This window comes from Corvus brachyrhynchos, unplaced genomic scaffold (assembly GCF_000691975.1).
Source record: "Corvus brachyrhynchos isolate BGI_N302 unplaced genomic scaffold, ASM69197v1 scaffold258, whole genome shotgun sequence".
NCBI lineage: Eukaryota > Metazoa > Chordata > Aves > Passeriformes > Corvidae > Corvus > Corvus brachyrhynchos.
In genome coordinates, this window is record NW_008240122.1 from 5,929,985 (window position 1) to 5,941,066 (window position 11,082).

General features: G+C 50.1%; 1 protein-coding gene across 4 annotated transcripts in view; it reads left to right on the forward strand.

The window, feature by feature from the left end:
* The window catches only part of LOC103622737, a 77,517-nt gene extending 70,527 nt beyond the window's left edge, over positions 1–6,990 (forward strand). For all 4 annotated transcript variants that reach the window (XM_017744850.1, XM_017744849.1, XM_017744851.1 and 1 more), the window contains one exon: positions 4,610–6,990. In XM_017744850.1, the coding sequence (XP_017600339.1) occupies positions 4,610–4,738 (129 nt within the window). In that variant the 3' untranslated portion in view covers positions 4,739–6,990. The remainder of the gene's footprint in view (positions 1–4,609) is intronic.
* Positions 6,991–11,082: the final 4,092 nt, after the last annotated feature.

Sequence of the window (11,082 nt, forward strand, 5' to 3'; positions counted from 1 at the left end):
ACTGGTCTTCTTTGAGGCAATTCCTTCCACTCACTGTCTTTAGGTGTGCTTCTTTGTTAATGCACTTCAGATATGTTTCAAACCTGGTTGCTTATTTGCCCCCCTGTATTTGAAGGTGATACTGCTACTGATGACAACAGTGCATGTTGGCAAGAGTGTACGTGTAGGCACATGTACATGGGTGAAGAGGCATTCTTGACCAAGGTGGTCTGTGCATAGTTGCTTGAAATGTATTTAAGACAAGTTTACCTCCCTTAGGAACTCATCTAACTCAAAAAAGGTGTGCAGTGGGGCAGCATGGGTATCTTCAGGTGCTGGACCTACCTTGTGTTCTGAGCAGTGATGAGCTGTGGTGCCTTAGCCCATCCCCTGGATGCTGTGAAGTTCCAGCCCTGCATGGCTTGAGTTACTTTAGGAGCAGGCAAGATTTGTATGAGCGGAACAGCTCTCCTTGTGATTTCCAAGTCAGGAGGAGTCTCTGTGCACAGAAGGATGTGGGCAAGTGACCAGGGAAGCCCATGTGTATTGGGGAGAACCTGAGGCATGTGAGGGCAGGTGAGTGTGTGCAAGTGAGCACGTGTGTGTGACAGCGTGTATGTCAGCCTGTGTGCTCTCCTGTGGCAGCTGAGTGAACCTGACTCGGGCCACTCTCCAGCTGTGTAAATACATTGCTTAGCAAATTGAGGGCTCTGGTTAATGATTTCCATTAGCACAGGGCCCATATTAGGCTCCGTTTTGTGAGCGGTACCCAGCTGTCCGAATGCCATTAGAGTGAACACATGAGCCTTTAATGTCAAGTGCGGATTGTTTGCACTCTGAGGAGCCTCTGCAGGAGCTGGCCTGGGGTTGCTCACCAGGGGCTGTCAGGCAGGTTTATGGCAAACTCCTTGGGGACCTGCTGCAGCAGCAACGACTCCTAAGACCCTTCCCTAGTCAAAGCAAAGTCCCAGGCATGGTGTGCCCAAGGAGAAGGGCAGGCTGGCTAGGACGTTTGCCCAGACTACAGGGAGGCAGCTGGCCCAAGCAACAGAGTGGCAGGAACATGTTCCCCTCTCTGGCAGCTGGCTCTTTCCATTTTCTTTCTGGAAATACGTCTACAGAGCTTTGCCTTGTGCTACTCATCAGGAGCAGACCACCACATGCTGTGATCCCAAACGGTATCTTGGACTAAGCCAGATCAGGTCTGGTGATCCCTAGGGCTGGATATGAACTACAATCTAAAAATGCTCCTCTGCAAGAAGAGAGTCGAGGGATTTGGAGGTTTCTTACCTCCAGCAAGGTCAGTAGCAGAGGCGCTGCCCTGTCAGTCAGGGAGTAGGTGCATGAGGATGCTGTATTGCTTGGGGTTATAAAGGAGTGCAGATTGGTCAGGGTGTTGCTATGGATGAGGGCAGTCAGGTTACTGTCTCTCCTGTTACTGCCTGCAGCTGGGCACAGGCCCCTTCTCACTCTGCCCTTGTCTGCTGTTGTTGAAAGCCAGCGGTCATCTTGTGGCTGCTTGAGAGGTGCCATGATGAAAAGGCAGGATTGGGTGCATTTTGAGCCTCGCAGCTGCCTGGCCACCTGCGAATCTCTGCATCCTCCTGTGTCTTCTCACATCCCTGACCTTCACCTCAACCTTTGTTCTGTGCCCATCATTCTGGCAGTGCCCTGGAAAGGCTCTCTGCCCCACACATTGACCCCATAAGAAGGCCCAGAGAGAAATCATAGTGCAACTTCCCACCCAAAGTTGGTGAGTTTTGTAGATGACTTTTGTCTGTCCTTTGGGCCCATCTTTCCCCAGCCTCTTCATCTGCCGTCTGCCAGAAATGAACAGATTCAGCTGCCTTCCCTAATCCTGTCTGGCATTTCAAAATGGAGGGGACTGCCAGGTTCTTTGTTCCCATTCCCTCTTGGCACTGGCAGGGGACCTTCTCTGCTCTGGAGAAGGACAAATGTGCTGATTTATTCTGCCCCTTAGCTTTGAATAGGGGTTGCTATGTTACCCTCCAGCTCTGAGGCCTGCCAGAGCATACACCATATATAACCCCACAGCAGGTGGCTATTGAGTAAAGGCCCTTAAATCTGCCTCTCTTGTTTCTTATGCTGCTGGCCAAGGTGTCAGGGGGATGTAGCAGGGCATGATTGTCTGGCTGAAACTCCACGCACAGCTGATGCCAATCACCACATTGGCATTTTCCATTCTCAAGAGCCCATCTTAATTTGCAGGAGAGATACCAACTAGGCAGGAACAAGCTGCCCACACTGGTTTTAGAGGTTGTTCCTGACATGAAGGATGCTGCCCCATGGGGCTGAGCTGTGACCAAGAGCCTGGAGAGAGAGGCTTCCAGATCCTGCTGCAGTTACTGCAGCACTCAGGGCCTGGGCTTGGACACTTCCTTAGCTCACTCTGATCTGCTATGTCTGGGTGAGACAAACCATTTAAGCAGGGATATTTGTATGTGCTTGTCTTGTGATGACAAGTTAAAACCCAGGCAGAACAGAGGTGGAGGCAGCAAGACATCACCTTGCCGTGCTCTTATGTGGTTGCAGCTGTCTGACAGACCTGAATTTGAAGTGCTAAAATGAACCTTTGTCTTCTATGAGACAGCAGAGTCGGTAATTGTTCCTAAAAAGCCTAATTCTTTGACGAACAGTCCCCACAGTGCAGGCTGAGCAAAGGAAACCATGGTTCTAGTTCGGAAAGGCCTAGAAAAGGAACAGGGAGTCACATAACACCAGAGCCCAGTCTGAATCACATAGAATGTTAAGGGTTGGCAGTGACCTTGAGGACCATCTAGTTGCAATCCCACCTGCCATGGGCAGGGACACCTCCCATCAGACCAGGCTGCTCAAGGCCTTATTCAACCTCCCCTTGAACACTGCCAAGGTTGGGGCATTCATAACCTCCTTGGGCAACCTGTTCCAGTGTCTCACCACCGTCACAGGAAAGAAGTTCTTTCTAATATCTAGACTAAATTTTACCTCTTCCCATTTGTACCCATAACACCTTGTCCTGTCACTACAGTTCTTGCAGAAGAGTGTCTCTCTCTGGCTTCCCTGTAAGATCCCTTTCAGGCACTGGAAGGTTCCTGTGAGGTCTCCATGCTACCTTTTTCTCTCCAGGCTGAACAGCCCCAACTTTCTCAGCCTGTCTTCATCAGGGAGGTGCTCCAGTCCTCTTAACAACTTCATGGTCCTCCTCTGAAGTTGCTCCAACAGTTTCATGTCCTCCTTATGTTGGGGACTCCACAAGTGGATGCAGCACTCCAGGTGGGTTATCACCAAGAGCAGAATAGAGGAAGAGAAACACTTCCTTTGACCTGCTGGCCACACTGCTTTTGATGCAGCCCAGGATTCCACTAGCTCTCTGAGCTGTGAGTGCACAGTGCCAGCTCACAATGAGTTTTTCATCAACCACCACTCCCAAGTCCTCTTCTGCAGGGCTGCTCTCAATCACTTCCCTGCCCAACCTGTAGGTTTTTGGGTTTTTTCTAACCTGTTTCTCACTGGTTTTTTTTCCTAACCTGTGTGAAAATAATGGTAAAGCTCTTCCCAAGAGTGATGGAAGTGAGATGAGAGTAGGGGACATTTGCATGAGTTTCTGAGCTGCTGAACATCCCACCTATTCCTTGGGAACTAACTCGGCAGAATCATGATTAAACACTTTCCTGGCCCATAGAGCAGTGAGACCTCCTCTCCTGGCCAAAAAGTATCAGTGAAGTAGCTGCCCCACTACTCTTTATGCTTGCATAAGGAAAGAAACAAAACAAAGTTCCTGAAAAGTAAAAAAGAAAGCTCTTCACATTTAACAGAGTAGAATCACTTCTTTGGCACTTTAATTTCTCTGGGATCCACACATTCCAGCACAGCCTAGTGGAGAGCAGCATTTTTGTCCTGTCACGCAGTGCAGGGAGTCCATGGGGGTTTCTGGCCTACTTACTCTGGAGCTGCTCTGACCGTGCTCTGAATACTGGGAGTCAAAGGCGGGAGAATGGTCTTTAGTGGCCATGGTAGAAACCAGTCTGTAAGGCCTTGGGGGTTGGATCTTCTCTGCATATCTCTCAGCCATTCCTTGTCAAACTGTGGAGTTTGGAACCAAAACCCGGGAGAGTTTCAGCATGCCTGGACTTCAAGAAAGGATGGTTTGTAAATCCTTATTGGAGAATTGTTTTAAAATGGAGCTGAAGAAAGAGTTTTCAGAGTTGGCTTGGTTTGTCTCCATGCTCTAAAAGTGTTATTAGGTCTTACTTCAAGGCCAAGTGAATTTAGTTTTTCCATGTGATACCTTTTGACCTTTCTGACTCTGGTACTCTAAATGCTTCATGGATATCCTGTTTCACTTAGTGGCTACAGGTGCCATGGGCCCTAGTCATGTGGATCCTAGGGACCTCAGAACTGGAGGAAGGAGGTGTGCCAGCTTTTTACCTTGAAGGGTAGGAGCAAGGATGTGAGCAAAGTGCTTCCGCTGCTTATATTAATGCCATATGCTTTAATTGCAAGCATGACCACCCATTCAAGGAGGTGTAATTCTATCAGAGAGGGGGAGGACAAATCACTCAAGGCAAGAACTTCACTGTTTGCAGCTGATATGAGCACTGACTTCATGCCTGTTTTTATTCCCCTGCAGAGCATCAGCGGAGGCTGCCCGCCGCCCCACTTTATGTATGATCCCTCCACTTTTGCCTTCCGTTCCCTCAGCACCTTGAAGCCGCTGAGCCCGATAGCTCCAGTGGAAGAACCGTCGTGTGCCTACTGAAGGAGTTTCTCCAAAAATCCTCAGGAACTATCAACCAATGTCCTGCCTGGCAGGGAGAAGGGGAGGTGGTGATACCCAAGGGGAGGGGTGGGAGAAGAAGGGGCAATGACACATCTTTGCAATGCAGCTGCTCTGGCAGGAGGAAGTGAATGGCTTGGCAGCAGTGCCTGTTCCCATACCACTGATGTATTTGAGCAGTGGCAAAGGGAGTGAGTTTTGCATTTCAGGGCAAAGCAAACCAGTCAGGTCCACAAACTGCAAGAGCTGCCACCAAGGCACTGTCAAACATGAGGATGGTGGTAATTGAAGATACACATGAGGCGTTCAGGGGTCAGAGTGTCCTGCATGGCAGCAGGGATGAGTGATCAGGGTGTGAAACCAAATCTAGTCAGTTTCCCAAGGATACCTGGGTCAACAGTGCTTTGCTGTAGACCTGACACTTCTCCCACTCAGAAGTGAGCTCAGGATTGGAGAAAGAGGCTATACAGAGCTGCTTGCAAAACAAGAAAATCCCTCTCTGAGATTGTTATAATTGCATTCACATCAAGCCCTCTTAAGTGGAAAACCCTAGGACAGGGAGACACGTGGAGGAGAAACTGGCACATCTAGCTGTGCATTCCAGATGATCTGCTGGCAGTTCAGTGATACTGTCCAAAAAGAGATTGAAATGGGAGAGTGAGGCATCCATATGTAGGTCAGGTTAGAATAAAATTCTAGAGTGGAAGGTCTGTGTTAAGCCACACAGCACCCACCTTCACTACACTCCTCATCATCAAAGAGAAGAACTTGGGGGTGACTGTGTGTTCATGGGTCTCCTCTCTGCTGAGGCAGTCTGTGTTCTGGGGTATGCAACACTTCTCCTTAGTATTGTCCCACTACATGATGGTGGAGGTAACTGGTACTACCAAACTCAACGCAATTTAATGTCTCCAGCAAGCTTTCCACACCCCTTGTTCATGCTAGCTAAATTCAGGTAGACTCCTCTGGTATAATATGCCCAGATGAAGCAAGGAGTGGGAAGAAGCAGTCAGTTTTGTGGCTGTTGGTGGAAATAACAGGAGTTCGGGTGAAGGTGGGGGACATTCCTCCATGGACAGTTCTGAGGCTGTTAGGACCATGCTCGGCCTTGCTGCCACTGGTGTTTGACTGGGATCTCTCTTCGAGGCGTGTGTGTTTTGTGCACAAGGCAGGAGTTCATAGAACAAGCTCCCACCTCTCCTGTTGAGGCAGAGCAAGGACTTTCCTCTTGCTGCACCTAGTGGAGAGAGTAACCTCTTTGTGTAGACATTCCCCACCATGAGCCTGTATCTGAGTGCAAGGGAAAGCAGGTAGTTTACTGTTTGTCCAGATCAAGAGGAGCAACTGTGAGTAATACAGAATAATTCTTGGTTTTTCAAATCTGCCTTAGTGTGGAGGTCTTTGATGCTGCTCTTTGGTTGACACCAATGGTCAGTCCAGCTGCCAGTAGGAGGCTACCGAGTGAACTGGCCTGGGCCCTTCACTGAGACCCCTGGGGAAAGGCTGTAGGCTTGGGGACCTGAATCCCACCCCCTCCCTAACGCCTGTCATTCAGGCAGGCAGAGCAGCTGGGCAAGGTGGTGAGGGGATGTCTGTCCTGATGCTGTCCCAGCTCTGCCTGCTCTTTGGCTCCAGACTGTTACAGCTGGGCCACCCCCTGCACCAGCACCACCTCCAAGAGGTCACTTGTGTTTACTGGTGAGGAACCTCTGGCAGACCATCATGGTTCCCTGCAAGTCCCTTTTTCCAAGAGAGCCTAATTCCTCTGCTAATTCCTCCTGCCCCTGTAGAAATTCTGCTTGTCTTGTTTTGATGGCACGCTTCAGCTTTTTAACTGCTGCCAGATCAAGCTGACCAGTGCAGGACAGGAAGCGTTGCTCCTTTGGACCAAATCCCTGTGTTCAGGAGATGGGACAGCCATAGCCTGGTACCCGTCTAAGAGGCACATTCCTTGTGCAAAAGGCTGGGGTGGCAGCCCCTGCATGGCCCTGCAGCCTCAGGCTTTGCTCAGCAAGGGCTGCTGAGGTGCTGGCGCCCAGCGGTGTGTTCCTGCCAGCCAGCAGGTGGGGCAGGCTGCCTTGCCCGGGTAGGAGCAGGGAACAGGGATGTCCTGCCGATATTGTTGCCTTTTACTACTTTTGTAACTTTTCTCTGTCTTTTCTTTTTCAATCAGAAGGAAAAAAAAAAAAATTAAAACCCCACAGTGAAATAAAGTGTAACAGCTGCTATATTCACATCTCTGGTGGGTCTCGTGCGTCTGCTGTCTCCTGGGTGTTTGTGGGCAGGGGTGCAGGAGGAGGTGGAGTAGAGTGAGCTATGACACAGTGCAGCCAGTCCCAAGCACTCCACAATACAAGGAGGCCACGTCTGCGAGTGAATGGCTTTGAAAATGAAGAGCTTTTGCAAAATGAATGCCAGGTTCTTTGCATGTGCAGCTGCTCCATGTGAGGTATGGTGTACTGGTGTGGTATATTGTCCCTCATTGGTGCTTCCCTCGCCAAGACGGTGCTTTGGATTTTGAGTGCCTTGCCTATTGCTTGGGGATCAGATGTAGCGTGACTGGAGGTTTCCAGCCCCGCAAAACAGAAGGGTGGGTAACCACCCAGCTGGTCTTTGGCTTGTAATTTTAACTTCCGGAAGTCTTGCATCTCTCCTGAGACTTTCTACAGCCCTTTTGTTTACAGCCAGAGCATTTTTTCTTCTCCATAATTTAGCTATAGTTCACCCCTTCCTCTGGACCTTGCTCTAAAAACTCCATCTCAGGTACTTCTAATGTGCATTCCCCACCCCCAGCTACCTATTTGAGCTAATTCCTGTCTCTCCCCCACTCCTAACTCTGTATCTTCGCCAGCATCTCACAAAGCTATTACCTATATCCCCTTTTCCAAGGCCTCCTGAGAGATATTAGCATAAATTCCCTTAGCAGTCCTACTTAGATTCATTCCCAGGAGGCCTTTTCCATTCTTCCCTCCAAGCTCTGATCTCCTCTAGGCTTCTTGCCATCTCTCTTATCTTGAAATCCTCCCCTCTCTGTCAGCTGCAGCTTGTTAATTGGCCTTGGCCAATTTTGCAAGGGTTGGATGGTGACTTGCTGGCTCCCCTGAGCCCTTGCTCTTGTACCTCCCTTACAGAATGCCTTTCTCTGGGATGTTTCTTCCAGCACAGCCCAATTGCTCAGCACACCCACCTTTGGGGCCCCAGATGCCGTTGAAAACTGTGGTGGTGGCTGTGACTCCACAAATGCTGATCATCTCTAGGCATCTGCCAGGTCAAGCTTGTTACAAGTCCGTTTTGTACACTCATAGAGAGGGATGCACTCACCTTGTATCCGCTAAGCTGGTGGTGCGGACATGTAGTGCTCCGAGGGCAGGGTACAGCTGGTGAAGGGCGGGAAGCTGGCATACAGCTTGGCAGTGCACAGCCAGCTCATGGACCAGGATCAGCTGGGGGTAGAGCTGCTGCTGCTGCCCCCAGGGCTGTTGTCTAGGCCCCCAGCATGTGTTTGGGTTTAGTTAACTCAGGCCCACCCATCACCTCTCCCTGCAGGCTGGGCCTCCAGGTTAACAACAAAACAGGGCAGTTTTTGTGGTGAAGCATGATGATAAACTGCAATATGGCATCAACTCTGAAGCTCAAAGAAGGCAGGCTGGTGGTATTCACGAAGATCTTACAGGGTACTTTCAGCTATAGTTACCAATGTTACTGACAAAGGAGAGTGAGGATGCTGGCCTCCTTTGGATGCCAGACCCTGGCATATGGGAGCAGTTTCCCAACGCCCACTGCAGGAGCTATCAGCAGAAACCAGGGAAATGAGAGCTGAGCTGTGGTCTTTGGAGCGCCGTTCCTTGCTGTAGCCACTGCCCCCTTTTGCTGCTTCTGGCATCCATCAGTGCAGAGCTGTTCACCTCTGTGGCTTCCACACCAGCTTGTGCAAACACTCCCTCCTTTGCCAGAGCAGGCAGGGATGATGGCTGAGGTCTGAGCAAAGCACTGTGAGCATGGTCAGCTTGGCGCGGGTCCCTCAGGACCTCTGCTTTGCTGGAACTCTGGGCTCCAGTGTTAGGCTTCCCTCCAGGTTTGGTGCAGGGGAGCCTGTAACTTCTAAGCTGAGTCCTTTCTCTGCTCTGAGCCATCTTGTTTGGAGACGTGCAGGTGTTTCCCTTCAGAGCAGAAAACACTCTGTGAAGAGAGCAGGGCTCTTGTGCCAAAGTGCAGCTCAGCTGTGTTAACCATCTGCAGGAGGGTGAATGGGGACAAGCAGCTGTTTGAAGAGCTTGGCTACGGCTTCTCTACTATTTAAGTGGGACCATTTAAGCTAATACTGTTCTCCAATTAAAGTAAATTAATTAGGTTAATGCTATGGCCTTATAAAAATAACACAGAGGAACCAAGATCACAGCAGTGGCAAAGTGGGTTGTTACATGTGTACCTCGGTGTCCCTTTGCAGCCAGCACCCAGGATCATCTCTTCTTTGTTTTATTCAAACATTTTCTTACCTATATGTATGTACTTGCATGCACACATGTGAGATATGTATATCTACATATTTCTGCCTGTGTGTTTCATTTGTGCAGAAATCTCTGTTCCCTTACAGTCACCCACAAGCAGGGTGCCCTGTGCTTACTTGGGTCAGTCTTTGGCAGGGCTCCATCTGTGGCACACTCACCACCTCTATGCTGCGAAGCACAGTGGTGCTCGGAAAACCCACCCACCACCCTGCTTCCAGCTGTGTGCTGAGTGTTGACCCATCAGCCTACCTATGGGATTGACCAGGAAAATGGGCAAAGCTGGCAGTGCTGCTGGGGCCAGGGTTCTCACCCCAGACTTGATGGAGGCCACTGAAACATGGCTTGGCACAGGAAAAACTGAGAAGCAGAATTTCCAGCTGGACAGACCATGTCCTTCAAACAGCTTTGGGCTTTCCCTTGCTCTTCCTGAAGCTGCATAGCATGTTGTGGCAAGGTGTGGGATGGGAGAATGCATTCAAGGATGTCTATCAAGTTAGGATTGAATGGGGTATGTGCTGATACAGCGTGGGTGTAAAGACACAGTGCATTTACGGTGGCATTTATGTGCCTGTGGCGTTTGTATTTATGGCATATTAGTTATATTTTAAGTGGAAGGATGTCTTGGAGGAGTAAAGGTAAAGGGGCATGCCTGCATGCAAGTGTGGTTCTGGAAGGATGGGTGCTGGTGGATGTGCATCTGGAGCAGGGGCAGAAGGGCCCATGCAGGGGAGGGAGGGGCATGAATGAGGCTGTGTGTTCACAGGTGTCTGCAGGCAGTGATGCATGGAGGACATACAGATGGGTTACATATGCCAAGGCGAGGGTAATGAGTATTCCTTTCCTGTTTCTGCACTCTCATCCCTTAGTGGTAATAACTGGCAGACTTTTGCAGTGCATCACACCAGTAATGATTGGAAAAGTGGAGGAAAAAATGCAAATGCCTGATCTGTGCCCTTGAGGCACTTGGGAGCTTTCACCATTGAATTAGAAAGAAGCAGGCACCTGAACACCAGCGACTCAAGACAAAGCAACCTCAATACAAATTAGAGTATGATTGTATTCTGTTGCTTCTCAGACAAGAACTTCAGGGACATCAAATAAAAGTAGCAGGTGGCAGGTTCAAAGCAAACAACCGGAGGTAGATCTGCACAGAGTGCAGGGTTGCACTGGGGAACCCTGTGCCACAGGGCGCTGTGGTTGCTTGGTATTTACGTGGCTACAGACTTGAAAGAAAGAAGAAAAAATAAAAAGTACTCCCTAGGAAACTACATTCACAAATGCCACCTCTGGCTGAGGAGGGTGGTGACATGGGGGCAGTTTCTGGGGTTGGTTACTGTGTGCCAGTGCCATCTCCTGTGCCTCTTCAGTGGCAGGGTCTGCTCCTGCCAGCGTTCAAGGTGGGCCAGTAGCTCCAAACAGGCACATGCACCAGCAACCAGCCATTCCAGCACTGCCTTTTATGCATGTTCATTGCCGTTACACTTCCAAGAATTTCTGCATGTGGAAGCCTCAGTGGTGACTTGGCCCTCATGTGTTTGATGGTGAGCCCAGGGGTGACCCCGTTCACTTACTGCACTGCTACTCAGGGAGTGCCTGAAACCTGGGCTGCTTGCTGATCTATCTGCATGGCTGCACATGGGCAACCTACAGATCCTCTCTGCCCTCAGAGTGTGGGTGCTGGGGCCTCCTGGGAGAACCCTGGGCCATCAGGGCTGTCTGGCATCCATCATGTCCCTTGGCACAGCTAGGCTGAGACTGAATCATCCATGGTCGCTGTGTGCAGAGGTTGGTCACAAAGGCATAGCTCAGGCTCAGGTT